The sequence below is a fragment of the Cervus elaphus genome, chromosome 18, assembly GCF_910594005.1.
Source record: "Cervus elaphus chromosome 18, mCerEla1.1, whole genome shotgun sequence".
Classification (NCBI taxonomy): domain Eukaryota; kingdom Metazoa; phylum Chordata; class Mammalia; order Artiodactyla; family Cervidae; genus Cervus; species Cervus elaphus.
This window is the reverse complement of record NC_057832.1, coordinates 109724533-109745384: the sequence shown is the minus strand read 5'-3', so window position 1 is coordinate 109745384 and position 20852 is coordinate 109724533. Positions and strand designations below refer to the sequence as shown.

At 43.5% G+C, this 20852-nt stretch overlaps 1 protein-coding gene across 2 annotated transcripts in view; it reads left to right on the top strand.

Moving 5' to 3' along the window:
* DENND2A (DENN domain containing 2A) overlaps window positions 1-20852 on the top strand; it is a 98255-nt gene that overhangs the window by 21835 nt on the left and 55568 nt on the right. The window contains exons 2-3 of one of the 2 annotated variants that reach the window (XM_043872531.1): window positions 7867-7965; window positions 11386-12543. In XM_043872531.1, coding sequence (XP_043728466.1) covers window positions 11516-12543 — 1028 coding nt within the window. In that variant the 5' untranslated portion in view covers window positions 7867-7965; window positions 11386-11515. The remainder of the gene's footprint in view (window positions 1-7866; window positions 7966-11385; window positions 12544-20852) is intronic. The other variant, XM_043872530.1, reaches the window with a different exon arrangement.

Genomic DNA, 20852 nt, shown 5'->3' with positions numbered 1-20852 from the left:
AGAGCATCACAAAGTGTGGTCCAGTCTACAGGCTGAAGCCCACAAATGCCCATTGGTTTCATTTGTCACAAAACGGACAGGTGTAGGTCAAGAAAATACTGATCAAGTTGTTCAAAGTAAACCTTATTGTCAGTAACTGGGTATTCATACCCATAGAAAGTCTTAAATTACTCAGATCTTGCTTTTGGTCTTGAGGCCATCCCTGAGAGTGAAAACAAGCCTTGTTGTTGACGCCTGCCTGTATAGGAAGGATCTATGAAAGAGCATCTTGGAGCATTTATACCTGGGCTCGAGGGACAGGAGCAACTTGCTGTATGCTGATAACGCCTCCATCAGATTTCAGAGATGCTCTGAGGAACAAGAGCAAACAGACACAGTGGAGTAAAAGGCTGCCTTACAAAGGAGAGGGAAAGGAGAGTAGATCTGTTGCTGACTGACAGTGCCGGTGACTGGAAAAGAAACTCCAGGGTTCAACTCTAAGCCTGTGAATTCCCTGGGAAACTTATAAATGCAGATTCCTAGGCCCTGTTCTAGCAGTCTGATTCACTCAGTCTGGGTGGGGCCAGGACTCCTCACTTTTAGCAGCTGTCCCTACTGATTAAAAAAATAATAACAGCAACCTCATTGAGATATAGTTCACATACCATAAAATTCACCCCTGTAAAATACAGTTGTGTTTTTAGCATATTAGCTATTTATTGCAACCATCACCACTATCTAATTTTAGAATATTTTCATCACTCTCCTCTCCCTGAAAATCCATACCTATTAGCAGTCATTCCCCTCTCACACACTCCCCCCTCACACAGCCCCTGGTAACACTAATCTGCTTTCCATCTTGATGGAGTTATCTGTTCTGCACACTTCATGTAGATGCAATCATACAATATTTCTTTTGTGTCTGGTTTTTTCCACTTAGTATGTTTTATTTTTTCACTTAGTATGTTTTTAAGGTTCATCCATGTTGTAGCATGTAATGCTGCTGCTGCTGCTGCTAAGTCACTTCAGTCGTGTCCGACTCTGTGCGACCCCACAGACGGCAGCCCACCAGGTTCCCCTGTCCCTGGAATTCTCAAGGCAAGAACACTGGAGTGGGTTGCCATTGCCTTCTCCGGTAGCATGTAATAGTCCTTCATTTTTTTTAATGGCTGAATAATACTCCATTGGAGGAGGAAATGGCAACCCACTCCAGTATTCTTGCCTGGAAAATCCCATGGAGCCTGGTGGGCTTCGGTCCATAGGGTCGCCAAGAGTCAGACAGGACTGAAGCACCTGAGCAATACTCCATTGTGTGGCTCAACCACATTTTGTTTATCCAATCATCTGTTAAGTATAAGAAGATAGTATATGTGTTCGCTCATTCAACAAACTTTCCTGAATACTCTGATTTGGGGGAATCTTCGGGGCTCAAAGCAGAACTCCTAGAAATAGGAAGACTTTGGTCGTTCCTAGAAAAGCCGTTACCTTGGCTTTACCTAGTGTGTGTGCTGAGGACCTGGTGTCTGGTCATGGTGTGAAGCACGGTTCAAGCATTTGGTCCAAGAGTGCAGACTGTGATTTTGCGAAATAATGGCCCCTGGGTGTGGTTTTGAGGCAGCATGTAGGCTTAGGTTTCAGTTATTCCTCATCTACTTCAGAATCTCCCATCTTCTTCCAAATGTAGGGGGGGAAAAAAAAAGCCTTTGTGTGTGTGTGTGTGAAAATACTCCCCCCAAAAAAGCTGTTATGTAAAGAACCAGAGCAGCCTGTTTTAATTTTAAAAATTATTTTTGTTTGACGATAATGAACATGAAGCATTAAGAGGCTCAGGAATGAGCTTCGCTAAGCAGTTAGACACAGCAAGAGTTGTATTATGTGATTGCGTGTGTGTGTTTTCCCTTCTCAACATACTTTCTGAAAGCAGACACCTTCTGGGTATGCTGGCTAATGAGAAAAATGCTCAGGGAGTTCCCCGGTGGCCTAGTGGTTAGGATTCTGGGCTTTCTGCTGTGGCCTGGGTTCAATCTCTGGTCAGGGAACTGAGATCCCACAGACTTCTTGGTTAAAAAATAACAAACGCTCAGCTGAGAAAATAACTGTTTTTGTTCTGCTGTAATTGTTACAGTTTCTTCTCAGTTCTGTTGCCTGCTGTTTATAAGCTGATAAAACTAAGTTATTAGAATCATTAAAGCTGGAAAGCTTGTTTTATTTGCAACAGAAATAAAAACCACTGAAAATTTAGTTTTATTAGTATGATATCATTTATGATATAAACTGTATTTTTCACTCAGTATCTCAAGTCTATTTTATGAATCAAGTTTTATATATAGATGTTTACCTATATTTCGGAACCCACATACTAGCCTTAGAACACTAAAGGCACGGGAAAATTACAGTTATATATATTTTATTCCTCACTTCACCTCCTCCACTGCCCAAATTTATTTTTTTCCCTTGAATATCCCTATACTGTATTTTCAGTTGAGATAGAATTCACATAAAGTTCACCATTTAAAAGTACACGTTTTAGGGACTTCCCTGGTGGTGCAGTGATTAGGACTCCACACTTCCACTAGTGTGGGGGGAGGTTTGATCCCTGATTAGGGAACTAAGGTCTTACATGGTGCCTGGCGTGGCCAAACGATTAAAAAAGGTAAAAGCGCGCAGTTTAGTCGTTTGTGATGTATTCACAGTGTTCTGCATCTGTCATTACTATCTCTTTCCAGATCACTTCCATCAGCCCCAGAAGAAACCTTTACCCGTTAGCAATCATCCCAATTCCCCCTTGCCTCCATGGATTTACCTATTCTGGTCATTTCATATAAATAGAGTCATGCAATATTCCTCTTGTATCTGGCTTTTTTCACTTGGTGTGTTTTCAAGGTTCAGCCATGCTGTAGCATGTAGCATGTAGTGACCCTTTATTCCTTTTAACATTGGACTGTGTGGCTAGACCACATTCTGTTTGTTTATCCATTCATCAGTTGATCGACATTTCCAGATTTCAATTTTTATTTAAATCACTGTTTTTATAAGATTTGGGGAGGGGACTTCCCTGGTGATCCAGGGGCTAAGAGTCTGAGCTCCCACTTCAAGGGGTCTGGATTTGATCCCTGGTCAGGGAACTAGATCTCTCATGCTACAACTAAAGACCAAAGATCCCGCACAACTAAGACCCAGTGCAGCCAAATAAATTAAATATTTTTTAAAAAGAAAGATTTAGGGAGAATCAGTTTTTCCTTCCTTCACCCCCACCCCATCTCCCTGTGGCTTAAACATGCCCAGATTTTTTTATAGCAGTCTCTGAACCAGTACTATTCTTTTCTTAAGTGACTTGGATAGCAAAATTTCTATCCACCATATGTTACTATCATCTCCCTGTTCCCAACATCAAAACCCCACCAGAGCTAAAAAGGTTATTCCTGTTGGGTGATATCAACAATCAGTAGCATCCTATTTAATTTTTTAAATATCACAAGTGGATAATTAATTAATGCCCAGAACAAAATACGAGCAGTGCTTCATTGTAAGAGGCCAGGCCTCAGACCCCGAGCAGCGGTCTTCCTGGGCTCCTGGTGCTGCAGACGGTGCTGGCTCCAGCAGGTGGATTTCCTACCTGCCTTTGCTGCTCCTTCAGCGGCCGTGCAGGAGGCAGAGCGGCAGGTGCGGGCCTGGCTCTAGAGGAGTTAGCATCTGCCAGCTGGGGGCTCCTCGCTTCTTTTCACCCAGGACTGCTCCCCTCCCTACTCAGGCACCCTCGGATTCTGCTGTAAGAACTGCTCTCAGGGAAAGATCTGATAAGTCAACTGCCTCCTTCCTGTTTGTGGAAATACACTTTACATCTCTTTGAAAATCTTGATCCTTTTGGGGGGAAATACTTGTTTTTAAATTAATGATCTCACAGTTCAGTCGCTCGGTCATGCCTACTCTTTGCGACCCCATGGACTGTAACCTTCCAGGATCCTCTGTCCACGGGATTTTCCAGGCAAGAGTACTGGAGTGGGTTGGCATTTCCTTCTCCAGGGGATCTTCCCAACCCAGGGATTGAACCAGGGTCTCCCACATTGCGGGCAGACGCTTTACCATCTGAGCCACCAGGGAATGATCTTACAGTTAGTACTCCAAACTCCCTTCAAGAAAGTGTTTTCAGAGATCAGGCTGGAATTTTAAGCCTTAGTGGGTAAACATGAAGGGGTCACAAAATAATATAGCATTTTGGTCTCCTAACGTCAGTCTGGAGCAGTTAAAATTTTCTGTGGGCTTTTGAAGTTGTTTAGAAACATCTCACTTTTTCTCTCTTAATCTCTCTTAATTTTCTCTTAATCTCTCTTTTTCTCTTGAAAAAGTAAAGGTAATTCAGAAAAGTAATTAGGATTAACAGGCTGAGACATTTGAAGGGAGTTCCTAACAGATTAAAAGTTTAGAAGACTCTCCCACCATCTCTTAACTTCACCTGAGCCCTCCAATCAACTTGGCATTGAGCCCAAAGAGAAACAGGAGTCAAGAACAGATTTTACAGTATTCACTTTAGCAAGGAGAAAAACAGGATTCAATTATGGACTAGGTTGATAAATATAATTAGCTATAGCTAATTGTTGGCATTTTAAAAAATATCTTCTTCAATTTGTAAAACAATTAAAAAATTTCTGGAAATGTTTGTAGATACAAAACACATGAACCTTCACGTGCCCATCACCTAGCTTTAAAATTTTGTGTGGCATTTTATTCTAAGATTATTGGTACTAATTAAGCTCATCTAGTGAATGGAAAGTTCTGTTTTTGTGGTAGTTGAATGAGAAAATGTATTACTAGTCATGCATTCATAATACCTACTTCAAACTAGCCTGTTTAGATCACAAGGCCAAATTACCTAGCAAGAAATAAAAGAAACTTTGTATTGTGTAAAAATCACCCAAGGCCTTTGATTTACCATATTTATGGTTTTGTTGTTTGTTTTGGCTGTGCTGGGAGGCTTGTGGGATCTTACTAATAGTTCCTCCAACCAGGGATCAAACTCAGGCCTCAGCAGTGAAAGCTCCAAGTCCTAACCACTGGGCCACCAGGGAATTCCTTGATTTACCATATTTAAATACAGGTTCCAGTCCGGCCCCAGACAGTTGGTTTTGGTACATTGGGTTGGTGCCCAGGAATCTACATGTCTGACAAGGTTCTCAGTTTGACTGGATCAGATCCTCAGTGGACCACACTTTGGAAAACAGCTCCATTTTGCAATCCCAGATGTATAAAGTGATAGAGAAGTTTGTCTTGGTAACTTAATTCGCAGAGTACTCCCATCTAGCAAGTTAGGCTAGGCGTGTCACCTAATTGATGACCTTGAAACATCAGAAACAAAAGGCAAGTGTCAAAGTTTTGTTCGAGCAGCGTTTTCCATTCTCCTATGATTTCAGAAATGTTGGTGAGCTGGTTGCTGAGTGTGCTCAGGGGTCTGTGCCCCGCTCAGTTCCAGCCCCTTAAGCCCACTTGAACTTGCTTCGCAGACGAGGGCATCAGCTGTGTCTCTAGAGACTGTGGTTTTCGGACTGGAAGTTATTATTGCCTGATGGGAATCAAGTTCACTTAAGTCCCGTGTTTTTTAAGTGTGTCTCTGGATCTTTAACCTCAAAGTTCACCCATGGTTCTCTGTGCATTAGACACAGTGGGCTTTGTGCTTTTTGAAAAAGCTGTGGCTTCCTGGGAACTTCAGAGAAACCGTTTCCTTTGGGGAGAAGGGGGGTTGTAGGGCTGATGGTGACCCGAGCACAGTCCTGGTGCTCTCTCCCCGGGGGCAGATGCCATGCCTTACTCATCTGTGAATCCCCACGGCATCCGGCACAGGGCCTGGCACCTATTCCTAGCGCCACTGAGAGGGTGCCAGCCTGAAAGAAGAGGGTCGGCGGCAAGAGTTGCTGCTCATGTGGAACAAGGCTCTGTTCCTGGGGTTGGTCTGTGTGGAGGCGGAGTGCCGACACGTGGAGGGCAGTGGGGAGTGGCTGTTATCCTGAGTCTGATGGGGCCTCTGCCAGAATCAGGACAGAAGAGCAGTGTCTGTCAGCCCAGCAGAGTGGAGAGGCTCCAGAAGCTTTGCAGAGCATCATGAGAGGGGCACTGAGTTCCTTCCTGTCCCCCAAAGGCCTCTCAGGACTCTCCTTTCTAATGTGAGGGGAGCCCTGGGGCCCGGCTTCTTTCAAGAACCAGGCTTGCTTTCAGCACTGACATATCCCAAAATGCATGGTGCCACTCTCTGGGGAAGGGGGCAGCTGGGTTCCCTGCGCACCCAGGCCCAAGCTCCGTCCTCCTCTCCAAACACATGGTTTCTCTTGATGTTTTCTCAGCTCACCATTTCCTAACTTTCCTCTTTTTAATTTGTTGCTCATGTTCATTCTTCTTTTTCTCTTTCTCCCACTAGACTTCCTCTCCTCATTCCTAAGAGTGATATGCATGTCTTAAAGCCTGGCCCTTTGGTTTCTTGGGGGAAGGGGATGCCTAGGCTGGGCTTTGGGGAGCCACACTGTCACCTGGCAGGTAAACCATCCTGGGAGAGGGGATAGGAATCTTGGAAATGTGAGAAGGAGCTGGGAGCAGGATTTCTGGGAGGTTCAGTTAGGGCTTCCCTGATAGCTGGTAAAGAATCTGCCTGCAATGCAGGAGACCCTGGGTCAGGAAGATCCCCTGGAGAAGGGATAGGCCACCCACTCCAGTATTCTTGGGCTTCCCTTGTGGCTCAGCTGGTAAAGAATCAGCCTGCAATGCAGGAGACCTGGGTTCGATCCCTGGGTTGGGAAGATCCCCTGGAGAAGGGAAAGGCTACCCATTCCAGTATTCTGGCCTGGAGAATACCATGGACTGTATAGTCCACGAGGTCGCAAAGAGTTGGACATGACTGAGCAACTTTCACTTTCAGTGGAGAAGACATGTGAATCTCCAGAGTCTGAGTATTCTCCAAACCTCTAGTCAAGGAGTCACCTTCTCTCCATCAAGTGGGACCCCAGTCCCTCCTGTTCATGCTTTACAGAAGAATTGCAGGGCGGGTCCTGTTGGCATTTGCCGACGGGTCTCAGCTTCCTAGCCACATCCACCTAAGCCATGCTCGTTTGTCCTTGTGATGAGAGACACAGAGTTCTGCAGGAACTTGCTATTGAAGTAGTACATTTAATCAGTTACTTCAGTTCATTTGGATGTCGGGCCCTGGAGTTTTATAAAACTGCTGCTTCTCCACTGAGACTGCTCCTTTGGTACCCGCGTGGTCCTTAGCATCTTATAGGTTTGAGATGTTCCGTGGGAAGCCTGGGTCTGCTAGGACTGTCTCCTAGTTTTCATAGACCAAACAGATCACCTGGTAGCTAAGCATTTGCTGCTCCTGGATTCTGAGCCTCTGAAATAGTCTCTCCATGCAGGGCTCTAAAGCCAAAGACAGTGGGTTTACACCCAGCGTCAGGGCAGCAGCAGAATAGAATAGCTCTGTGTAGGCATTGCCACTTGAGCAGGTGGTTTATTTCTTTTTTCAAATTAAGTAACAACTCTTCTCTTCTTTGGGGTCTATTAGCACATCACTAGTTCTTACAGAGCCTTGAAAGAGTGTCAACTTGTGCTGGTATTTGTTCTGCTTTCTAAGATTACATGGTTTTTAAAAATTTTTGGTTACTTCTGTCTAAAAGACACACACACACACACACACACGCCTGCACATATGAGAAGCGTTGGCATGGGGGCTGAATCTGGGTGGACCACAGATTCTGTGCCTCTGACCCCACCCCTCTCTGCATCAGGAATTCTGTATGGTGCAACCCTGTCACCCGCTACTCTGGGGTGCAATCCGCCAGGGATAGTTTGGGGTGTGGGCCCTGGATTTGCTGCCATGCTCACTGAGTGTGCCCCCCTGGCCCCCAGGCAACTCGGAGCTCCTCTTGGTGTTGACATGATGACTCTGCAGGCCGGCCAAGGGCAGCCACAGCCAGACTGAAACCTGGGCTACGAATTGGCTGACAAGTAAGAACTTTTCTCCCCCGTGACTGCAGAAGTTGGCCCAGATTCTCAGTCTCTTTCCTTTTTCCACTGCCTTTCCCTCCTCACGAACCCCACCTCCCTGAGCTAAGGAAGCTTTCTGGTCTAAGTTGTTGTGATGAGCGCCCTCCCCTGTAAACCATCTCCTGACTGTGCCCAGTCAATGGCACAGGACCGCAGTGGTCAAGGGGAGGTCTGGCTGATGCCCAGGGTCCATTTCGGGCCTTATCCCCATGTGTGCCTTCCAGTCCAAGGTTTATTTTTCTTTTTAAAAAACTGCATTTTGTTTACTGATTTTTAGCTTTTTATTTTGTATTGGGGTACAGCCAGTGAACAATGTGATCATTTCTGGTGAAGAGCAAAGGGACTCAGCCATACCTACACATGTATCCATCCTCCTCCAAACCCCTCTCCTATCCAGGCTGCCACATAACATTGAGCAGAGTTCCCTGCGCTGCGCAGTAAGTCCTTGTTGGTTATCCGTTTTGTTCAGGTGTTTTAATTATTGTTGAGCCCTAAAGCTTTGTGGTTGCACCTGTCCACACAGCCTTTTTGCCCATCTTATATTAGCAGGGTTGTTTTCTCCCCAGATGGAGCCCTTTCCTCCAGATCCCTGTCTCACATTCTGCAGTGGAGTTGGCAGTCGGTGAGCTGTTCACAGCTGTGCATCCCAGTCCAGAGCCCCTTCAAAGGCCACAGAATCCTGGAAGCAGGAACTAGAGAAATTCTTGGGTCCAGCAAACATGTGCAGAAGGCACTCTGCCCCTGGTTTCATCATCCTTCCCGCTGCTGCTTGAGCTTTGTAATTCCAGGGTAGTTTTCTAACAGACTAGCCTTTTTTCCTCTTCAGTTTTTAGATGGACCCTCAGTGATTGTAAAGTCACTCCAGATGTTTGGGATCTTAGACAATAACTATTACAATAACACTAGCTACCATTTATTGCTAACAAGACTTATAATGTATGCTGTACTGTGAATACTTTACATATATTAACACATCCTTTCACTCATTTAACTTATTGACTACCTGCTATGTATTGAGCATAGCGAGCAAAATAAATTTGGCCTCTGCACCAATAAAATGGTGCCATATTCTCATTGTAAGGTGAAAAAAAATGAAACCAAGGTCCAAACCCAGGTCCCTTTAACTCCAAAGTCATATATTCATCTACTGTCAATATTATTTAATAGTACATATGATGTTAATGATTATATATTATATCATCAGTTCTCACGAAGTGTGAATTAACTTGAATTGTGTTTTTAATGTGTCCTATCTCTTCATCTTGCCTCTAGACAGTAAGAACAAGGATTTAAATTTCTGGCTTTTGAATTCTCAGGAGAATAACTAACTGATTCTAACTCTGATTCTGACTAAAATTTGAATTCATGCTAATGTCCTCAGTGGTGACAGAACTATTAAAAAAGTGTTTCTTTTTTGTAAGTGCTCTGTTATGAATGGTAATTGATTATTTAAATAAGGAAATCTGTTTTGATAGCCATATTTAACATATGAAAATTTGCAATTTCACAAGTTTCTGATTTATGCTAAGCAACCAAGAACAACAACATAATTTACATGTTAATATCTCAAGCCAGGAAGAAGTCTTTATATAAACAACCGTTAGTCTCTGGACTAGAAAGCTAGATAGTAACAGGATGTGTGAAATTGCTAGTTACTCATCCCTCATGTGAACCTTAGCTGGAGTTCCGAGAGCCTGTGTATTCAGAAAACATGCACCATGAAGTCGGTCCATGCACGCTTGCTCATCTTGGCACATTTAAGGTCACTGTGCTCAGTCATGACCTTTGCTGGTGGAAGAAATGCTTTGCATTTCAAAACACCGATACTCTCATGCTCATTGTTGTTCAGTCACTAAATCGTGTCTGACTCTTTGCGATGCCTTAGACCGCAACACACCAGGTTTCTCTGTCCTTCACCATCTCCCAGAGCTTTCTCAAAGTCATGCTCATTGAGTTGGTGATGCCATCCAACCATCTCATCCTCTGTCACCCGCTTCTCCTCCTGCCTTCAATCTTTCCTAGCATTAGGGTCTTTTCCAATGAGTCGGCTCTTCACATCAGGTGGCCAAAGTATTGGAACTTCTGTTTTTTCTTTCTAAATAATTTTTAACATCTTCATGGCACTAACTAATCTTCTAAAATCACATTTGGAGGCCTATATCCCCACACGTTTGTGTTGAGTGAGAACTTTTTGCAGTGATGAAAATTGTTTTCTACTCCATCCAGTATAGTAACTGTTAACTACACATGGCTACTGAGTTCTTGACATGTGGCTGCTGCAACTGAGGAACCAAAGCTTTGATTTAATTTGATTTTAGTTTAAATAGCCACATGTGGCTAGTGACTACCATACCAGACAGTGCAGTTCTAGGCCATGCAGGAAATATGAATCTGCTCGTTTACTCGCTTATTCATACAAGTATTATTGACCACCTACTCTGCCAGGTGTTGTTGGGGTGCTAGGGATGAAGCGATAGACAAAACAAAACGATCCCTATCCTCCCAGAGAAACCAGTCTAGTGGGGTTCACATTCTAGAGGAGATTCCAGTCAAATGCAGCCAATCATTGTGGCTTTACCCACTCAAATCAGGACAATTTATCAAGCCCAGAATTAGGGAAAACTTCATGACTTATGGTATTTGTTGTAATTTTGTTGTTGTTGTTGTAATTTTTAAATAATCCTTCCAAAGGATCTTCTGTTGGTATAATCTTCTATCTCATGAAACTTCTATTTTCATTGGGAAAAAGCTAACAATAATGATAACTGCCATTTATTGTACACTCACACCATACTAGATACTTAATCTGGGCTAGCTTATTAAGTGTTTACAGCCACCTTGGTAGGTATGTTTATTGTTATTCCCATTTCACAGATGAGGAAACTGAGGTAGAGAAGTTAAACAACTTAGCCAAGGTCACACAAATGGTCAGTGGTTGAATTAGGATTCACACCCAAGTCTATTGAATGCCACAGTCCAATAGCTCCTTTCATTCCGTTACGCTGTCTCCCCAGGAGAAAAACATAAAGTGATTTTTTAGATGGTGGTTTCACTGTTTGTGGCTTGCAGCTAGTATCTAACATTTATATCTGAAAGTGAAAGTTGCTCAATCATATCTGAGTCTTTTCGTCCCCATGGGCTGACCATACAGTCCATGGAATTCTTCAAGCCAGAATACTGGAGTGGGTAGCCTTTCCCTTCTCTAGGGGATCTTCCCAACCCAGGGATCGAACCCAGGTCTCCCACCTTGCAGGCAGATTCTTTACCAGCTGAGCCACAAGGGAAGCCTGACAATTTATATATAAGTTTTAGCAAATCGCTATGATGTGTCAAGAACAATAACCAAGAATGCCTCACTCAGTGTTTGTCTTTCTTGTTTAGGGTCAAGGTGGACGGTCCAAAGACTGGGGGAAACGCTCAAAGGCAGCCATTTAGGTCCTCCATCCCTTTCCTAGAGACTGAGCAGGATCCAGCCTTCCGAGGAAGCCCCCTGGAGAGCCTCCATAACCTGATGCTAGAGCCAAGAGTGGACTGTTTTCAGCAGAACATGTTCAGCTCAGATATGATCATCAGTGACTCAGCTTCAGATCTCAGTGCTAAAGGATCCAGCAGGGCCGGCAAGAGGCAGCTGGGCAGTGTTCAGGACCCCTGCCCTCCCGCCCAAGGCAGGGCCCGGCACACGTCCCTCAGCATAAAGGACAAGATATCAGAATGGGAAGGGAAACGGGAGTTGCCCACTCCTGCCCCTGGCAGGAAGGCAGATGGCCAGGAGGATTACCTGATGTCCTGTGTGACAGAGAGGAGAAGCAGTGATGGTTTGAGGACTCGGGTCACCAAGGCCCAGAACGGAGCGAGGCTGGACGTGGAAAGTAGAGAGGATGAGCGGAATCAAGTGAAGGTCAGAGCACAGGATGCCGAGCAGAGGCCGGACCTGAGCCAGCCAGCCCGGGAGCTGGCTCCCAGCCTGGGCAGAGGCCGGGAGCCCAGGCTTGGCAAACAGCGCTTTCAGAACGATAGCCTCTCTGTGCTGAAGCAGGTCAAGAAACTCGAGCAGGCTCTGAAGGATGGGTCTGCCGGGTTGGATCCCCAGTTACCAGGCACGTGTTATTCCCCACACTGCCTGCCGGACAAGGCCGAGGAGGCGCCCACCCTTCCTGAGCACCGTGGGGGTGGGAGCGGCTCAGAATTCAGAGCCCACCGTCTGGACCTGGAAGCCAGGGAGCCTACCCTTGGGGCTGCCGAGGAAAGGAAAGGCTTGTGCAGGAGGCCCTGTGACCAGAGCCTGGAGAGTGTGTACAGAGGCTTGGAGGACCCCCCCACAAAACCCTTCATCAATCCCTTGCCCAAACCCCGGAGAACTTTCAAACACGATGGAGAAGGGGACAAGGATGGGAACCCAGGCACGAGCTTCCGGAAAGACAGAAGGAACCTGCCTCCTCTGCCCTCTCTACCTCCCCCGCCCCTGCCCTCCTCTCCCCCGCCCCCCTCGGTGAACAGAAGACTGTGGAATGGGAGACCAAAAGCCAGCGCTGACCACAGGTAGGTGACCAGTGACTTTATGCCCCACGGCCACTGTCTGTTCTCAGCCTAACTGTTCATTAAACCATCGGACCTTGTAGTTAGTCGAGACCGTCCATAGCTTAAGATGGTTCATTGATTAAACCTGAAGACATGGTAACTGGTGTACAGGTGTCTTGTGCTTGTTCCTTGTCCTCAGAAAGAAGAGTATTCACTTCGAAAGATCACCCTGTAGGTGTGAATGAGTGCTTGTGATTCAGACAGTAACCGAGAGTTAAATGGAAATGTGTGTTAACACTGGCAATGTACTAATTGATGCCATTCCGCCTCTACCACCCCCACCTTGTGCGTGGTGCTCCAAGTCTCTCCTCCCTCTTGCTTTCGTGTTTTTTCTTGGTATGGACTCTAGAAACACACTGCCTGGCCTATCCTGGCCCTCTCACGGTCTGTCTAACTTGGAATAAGTCACTTAACGTCTCGAAGCCTTGGTTTTCTCATTTATACGTATAGATGCTCACACGGTAAATATTCTGTAATGTTAAAATACCTTAGATAATAAAACCTGTGAATGCTTAAAGGTAAAAATCTGTGCTTTGGAGACAGTTTCTTTTCTGTTCTGAAGCCTGATCTCTAGCCTGATTCTGTAATGTGCTAATTGGTTTGATGCCTCCTAATCTGGAAACCCTCTACTGAGGAACAGCTCCTCCAAATAGCCGTCTGTCCCTGCTGCCACCGCTGCTTCCCGCCTGGGTTTAGCCTGACTCCCTGCAGTAGGGCTTTTGGTACTGATCCTAGAGCTTCTGTTGGCCAAGTCCACCTACGACCTCCATCCTTGCCAAATCCAGTTTGTCAGTTCTCTGTGCTTTTCTTGGTTGACCTCGCTTAGCCTCTGCGGACCAGCTTGACTCACACCCCCGTGAAATCCTGCGTTCACTGTAGGCTGCTAGACCTCCTGCGTTCCCGATAGTCACACTTCACTGGCTGCACCTCCTCTCCTTCTACCTGTTGAGTAACATCCCCCCTCAACCCATCTACACCCCATCCCAGGATCAGGTCTCCTCTCCTCCATCTACATGCACTCCCTTAAACTGGTCTCACCCACTCTCATGGTTTTAAATGTTAGTTACATGCTTATGGTTCCCAAATGTGTGTCTCCGGCCTTGACCCTCTCCTAGTTTTTGGTTTGTGTAGTCATCTCCTGCTTGGGTCTCCATTTGGTTATCTAATAGCTTGGACTTAATATGTCTAAACCTAAATTCTCAATCTGGGCCACTACTAAAATGATCTTCTCCCCAGATAGATGCTCTCTGATTAAACAGTATCACCCTTCGTTTTGCTTATGCCCCAAACCCTGGGAGTCATGATTTCTCTTATTTTCGCACACTGCCAATCTAATTCATCAAGTCCTTTGGTTCTAGTTTTAAAGCGTTTTCTTAAACCTGACTACATCTCCTCCACCGCTACCACCTTAGTCATGTTGTATCCACCTGCCCGCTAACCCCAGTATTTTCCTTCCCAGCAGCCAGAGGAGTCAGAAATACAGATTCAATCTTATCAGTTTCCTACTCAACATGGTCTGTCAGGAAGGAGTCTTTGGGTGCCACAAATGTAATTTCTTATGTTCTCTTCTAGGGGAAAAAAGCTTGGCTATTCTAGAATTTCCAGAAATACACACATATGTATTATATCCTTTAAAAAAAATTAAATCATGCTGTATACCAACCGTGTTTTACTTAAGATACCATTGAGATATTACCATGTTGCCACCTTTTTCTTTTCACCTTCCTTTTTTAACTGCCATCTTTACATCATGTGGCCAAACCGTATTTTAACCATTTCCCTGCTGATTTACACTTAGATTGTTTCCAGTTTACAAACAGTGCTGTGATGAGCAGAATATAGCATTAGAGAAGACTAATTAGCAGAATATAGCATTAGAGAAGAGCCAGAGAACTTACTAACTCTGTTACATCCTAGCTGTGTGACATTGGGCAAGCTACTGAATTTGTCTGAGCCTCATTTTACTTATCTATAAAATGGAGATAATTATAGTAACCATTTCATAGCTTTGTTGTAAAGATTGGACGAGTAAATATTTGTAAACATAAGTTAAAACAGAGTCTGGTATATAGTAAATGATTAATACATGTTAGCTGTTATTTTTTTCTGGCTGTATTCTGTTTAATTAATCAGGGTACGTATTTCTTTTCTAGGACCAAACAGTTGTAACTATTTTAACCTCTTAATCTGTTTTACTATCTAGTAGAGCCACCCCACTCCAGTACTCTTGCCTGGAAAATCCCATGGACAGAGGAGCCTGATAGGCTGCAGTCCATGGGGTCGCTGACAGTCGGACACGACTGAGCGACTTCATTTTCACTTTTCACTATCATGCATTGGAGAAGAAAATGGCAGCCCACTCCAGTGTTCTTGCCTAGAGAATCCCAGGGACGGGGGAGCCTGGTGGGCTGCCTTCTATGGGGTCGCACAGAGTCAGACACGACTGAAGCGACTTAGCAGCAGCAGCAGCAAAACTTAACAAAAATTTCTTACTGTTGCTAATAATTAATCAGTGGATTCTTTTGGACATTCTACATATTCTATCCTGTAATATACACACAAATGATCATTTGGTCTCCTTTTTAATAATTACAAAGCTCTTATTTATTTCCTGATTATTCTCCTTTTTCAAAAATGTCTTGAATATTCTTGGATGTATTTTTCTAAGTATTCTATGCATCACTGTCAAATTTCACACACAGTAAATATGTCAGCTTTTAATTGGGATTCCATACATTTGCTCAGTTTATAGTACTTTATCTTTTTGTTGCCATTATTAATGGAATCTTTTTTTCTCATTATATGGTCTTTGTATTTAAGAAAACTATTTTTATATTTTACTCATTTGAAAGAGCCCTTGAAGAAATTTCTTACTGTTTCTAATTATCAGTCGATTCTCTTGGACTTTCCATGTATGTAATAATATTGTTTGCAAAGAATTATCATTTTAAGGTTTTTTTCTTTTTGATTTATATCTCCAAATTCTGTCTCCTACTAGACTGCACTGATACTTTTATAACAGTGTGAAATAATAGTGCTGTGATAGCACTGGGCAGCCTTGTCCCGCCCTGACTTTAATGATAATGCTTCTGGTGTTCTACTTTCGAACACCCCCGTTGGAGTCGCATTTTCATTCTGTCAAGGTAGTGTTCACTGGTAGCCCCCACCCCCCTTTTTTTTTTTTAGCTAAAAGTTTTAAAAATTAGGATTGGGTTTGTCAAATTACTTTTCAGAAACTTTATATGATCATATGGTTCTTCTTCTTTGACCTATTAATGTTAATATTCTATTTAAGATTTTTGTGTAAGTATTCTGTAAATGGGACTACTAGTCTATACTTGGATTTTATTGTACTAACTTTACCAGCTTTGGTATTAGTGTCTTGTGATATCTGTAAAAGCATTTGAGGGCTTCCCAGGTGACTCAGTGGTAAAGAATCCGCCTGCCAATGCAGGAGACATAAGAGACACGGATTTCATACCTGGGTCGGGAAGATCCCCTGAAGGAGGGCATGGCGACCCATTCCAGTATTCTTGCCTGGAGAATCCCATGGGCAGAGGAGCCTGGCGGGCTACAGTCCATGGGGTCACAAAGAGTTGGACATGACTGAGCATCCAGGAGGAGAAGGATAAAAGAATTTATAGGCTTCCTTCTTTATGTAATAAGAAAGTTTGAATCCATCTCTAATTCTAAATTCTTTCCCAAACCAGCACCAACCTGAGAACCCTGGGTGCTCTCGTGACTTTTCTGCTTCTGTCCCCCGTGCTTCTCTGGAGAAGCCCTTCTGTGCCCTTTATGGACTATTCCTCCAAAGAGGGCCTCTTTCCCAGAAGCAGGTTCGCTCTGGGAAATTGGAGTCTTCGAACTGTGTCATCTGTGGGCAGACAGATCAACCTGGTGAACAGTTATTCCCATTATCTTTTCTCTCTTAGCTACCATCTGCTCTTTTCAGTCCTCTAGCATTTTCTCTAAAACCAGCTAAAGTTACTTTGTTTCAATCCAAAGATGAAATTTTTTTTGGCCAATTTGGATATGGTTGCATCAGCTGTGTTTAAAGAACTTTTGGCTTTGGAGTTCTCCTTTTGTTTGAAATTGTACAATGGAGGTGATGAGGGCAAGATGTTCACTTTCTACTCTTGAAAAACAAAATATGCTCTTTATTGTGGTCCTGTCACTTAAAAAAAAAAAAGAAAGAAAAGGCTTAACTCTGAATTTGGCAGACTTACTGTCCTCTCTGAGGCAGGAAAGCCAAGCCAAGTTGAAGAAAGAAATGATTAAGGATTTTGAGGTTATGAGGGTTTAGAATTACACGGCCAGGCTGAGCACTGCCGAGAATGTATCCAGCTTATTTTCATATGCCAATTAGTCCACCTCAGCAAGAGCCAAACCAATGGATTCCGATTCTGGGTTTGAGAAAATGTCTTTTTCTTTTTCTTCTCTTTCTCTCTTCCTATTTTTCCCTGCTCTTTTTTCCCATCTTTTCTCTCCTTTCCCTCCTTCCCCTTCTTCTCTCTTCTTTCTTCATTTCTCTAAAGCCCCAGGAAATTAAATGCAAGGACTTACGCCTTCAATCCTAAAATGGAACAGGAGAAACCCTCACATGTCAGGAAATTCCAAAGATAAGGTTCCTACAGCAGCATTAACTTGGTTATGTATGTTTTATGGCATACGTTTAATAACTTTGGCAGGAATGCCTTGAGGCTGACATTTAACAAGAAAAGTTATTATTTTTTAAGTGTAAGCAGCATCCCGAATTCACATGTGTCTGTATCCCCAAAGTGTTTTAATTTGAATTCAGATTTTTTTTTTTTAATTTTAGTTTAATTTGATCACATGACAGAGTTTTTGGATCTTTTTGAAACTGAATAGCCATGATGACCAAAATTTCAACTTTTCAACCGATTATCTTGGCATCACATAGATCCAGCCTTTCCTTGGGGCTTTAGTGTAAGGCTTTGAGAACTTTTTGAGGACATGAAACCTCGGTCATTAAATGGCTCCCAAATCATGTGGTACTGTTATCTATTCTATAATTTCCATCTTCTCTAGGACTGATGGGGACCCCCTCAGCAGTCCAGCTGGGCAGCCGCCCTCCGCTACCATGCGTTTAGTCTCGCATGTACCAGCCACGTTGTGGTCTGTCCCTGTCATTATGAGTCTATCTCGGCCACCACGGCATCCATGAGGCAACTCTCCCATGCCTAAAAACAATATTTAAAAATCTTCAAAGGAGCAAATTGTTTGATTCATTTAAAATCTAGAACAAAAAATACTCTGAAAGCATCTGAGGAGCTTGACTTTGCAAATTCATTTAAAAATTTCAATAGCAGTTGCATTAGAAGACAACAAGATGAGAGCAGAGAGATTGGTCATTATTCTTCATTAGAACAGTAATTGTCATGTTTTATTTCTCATGAGAAGGTGGAAATGATGGATATTAGGCACAATAGTGGCTAAGGATAGTTTTTCTCTTTTTTTTTATGATTCAAGATAGTTTTATTACATCAAGCTACAGATTTCCAATCAAGCAGATATTGAAAATATATCATTTAGTGTTTCTCATCTGACTAGTCCCATCTCTTTAGCTATATCTTTTTAAAAGTGTCATATTTTTTTTTTCTGTAAGCTTGAAATACTTTTAACATATTTTTGCAGAAAATAGCATACAATTTGTGTTAATCTTTCAAAGTAGACTTTTGCATTTTTATGAAAAGCAAGAGACATAGAAGGTCTGTAATTTGAGCAAAGTTATATATAAAATTGATAACAAAGCTAAAATGAAAAGTAGTTCTCTTTGAAACTCCATTTGTTACGTGTCAAAGTGAGGACAATGAATCAACCTTTTCGCTTCAGGAAGAAAGCTACAGTCCTGCTTGCTCCACAGTCTGCAAGTTTTTGCTTCTTTGTGAAGAGTTCAGGCATTCTATGATGACGGAGAACATTCTAAGAAAACATTCTTCTATGAAATAGTTACATTTTTCTGTTTCACCCAGCTTCAATGTTACTTTGAAATTAATAACCATCTCTTTCAAAGAAAGGATCTCTGAAGAGCTTTTCTAGGTAATTTTGAGGACCATCATAAACTGAGCTAGCTGTGTTTTCCCCTTTCCTATTTTAGGGGGATATACTGAACGTGCGTCAAAATGTGCAGGGTAATTCAGTTCGTACTCTCTTTTACAGTGCTTCCTTCTAGGCTTCATTATCCTTAGTATGTCATATATTAGCTTTGAGTTTGACAAAGATGGTCGAAATAGATCATCTTTGTTCATAAACTTTTTATTTTCCAAAATCCTCCCCATCCTAAAAGTATTAGGAGAATCTTCTAATATAGTGCACCCATTGAGGATGCCTGTATCTGAATATCATTTTTTTGGTCAATATCCTTAAAGCAATATGAATTTGTGCTGAACAATTCAATGCCTAATAAGGGCCTGGAGTAAAAGATGATTTTTTTAACTCCAAAGAGGAGTAAAATTAGCTTGATATTTTATTTATTGGTTTGAAAATCCTTTGAAGAGGTGATAAGGAGACAGAACTGGTGCCCAGACTAACTTTGACAGTGTCATTCAGCTCGTTCATTTTAGATCAACTACCAATATCCAAGTCTTGTTCTTAGAACACTATGAAAATCTTCTCCAGACTTCAGCTGTTTGTAACACCAATGATTGCTTCCAAATTTTTTTAGGTGAACAGTTTTAATGGTTGCATATCAAAGGCAGATTGTTTCTCCTATAGCCACAGTAAGGTTGCACGTGTGTGTATGTATGCTCAGTTCTGTCTGACTCTTTGTGACTCCATGAACTGCAGCCCGTGAGGCTCCTCTGCCCATGGTATTTCCGAGGCAAGAATACTGGAGTGGGTTGCCATTTCCTTCTCCATGGATAGTTTTTCTTCTTACATTTCTATTTTGGATCCAGGATAGAGATAAGCGGAAACCCAGCGTGTGTAGTCATAACCCGGGGCGGAGGAGATACCCAGTAACAGAGTGACAGCTTAGAGCTGAAATAAGCGTTCTCTTGCTTAGCCCCCTACTCAGGGGTGAGACAGGCTGGGACCTGGGACCCTTTGTTACAGTGCTGCAATGCTTGCTCCTCAAGCAACAAAATACAAAGAAACTATAGGGGACTAAAAATAACTGTGTGCATGCACTGTTGGGGCAAATTCTGAACAAAAGATCCAAAGAGACCAAAAAATGCAACTGCCACTTCTGAATAACTGGGAGCAAAAGCAAGGTACTGTGCATATGTTCAGTGTACAACATCACCTAAGGAGTGGGCAAACACCTAAGTCACCCCTCTGGCCCAACCCCTAGAAACACCCCTACCTTCACATCATATAAGGAACCAGCTCACCTCCACTCCTCCCCCAGTGAGTGAGCAAGCAAGGGAACCTGCTGTTTGTTCTTGCTCTGGCTGCTGCAGCAGGAGCCCCATAAAGTGTTGCCTGAATTGCTTGTCTGGTCCCTGGTCAATTTCTTTTGGTGAAGGAGGTCAAGAACCCTGGTCGGTAACAGTGGTATGATTGCCCTTCCCAAGAAGAGCTGCTCCTGGTCACCGGGCATGGAGGGAAAGTGAAGTCGCTCTGTCGTGTCCACCTCTTTGCGACCCCATGGACTGTAGCCTACCAGGCTCCTCTATCCATGGGGTTTTCCAGGCAAGAGTACTGGAGTGGGCTGCCATTTCCTTCTCCAGGGGATCTTCTCGACCCAGGGATTGAACCCGGGTCTCCAGCATTGCAAGCAGACGCTTCACCGTCTGAACCCCCAGGGATACCACTGACATGGAGGGAAGCAGGGTCTATGGCAGCTGGGGGCGGGGGGTGAGGCATTCAGAACACGGCATCCTTGGTTTCAAGCTCGTGTTTTAAGTGGGTGCTTGGTCTCAGGCCATCCAAGCAAATGTAAATACAGCCAAAAATAATTCTGGGGGCGAAATGTGTTCAAAAAATTGACAAAAAATCAGCTCTCAGAATACAGATAAAATTTTTTACCCCCAAATATGGATGAATTGTAAGCAGTAAAGGTGGCCATTAAAACCAGCTTTTAAAATATTCGCTCACTTACTCAGTCAACGAATATTTGCTAGGTACCTATATAGTATTAGGGCTTCCCTGGTGGCTCAGATGGTAAAGCGTCTGCTTGCAATGCAGGAGACCCAGGTTCGATCCCTGAGTTGGGAAGATCCCCTGGAGAAGGAAATGGCAACCCACTCCAGTATTCTTGCCTGGAAAATTCCATGGACGGAGGAGCCTGGAAGGCTACAGCCCATGGG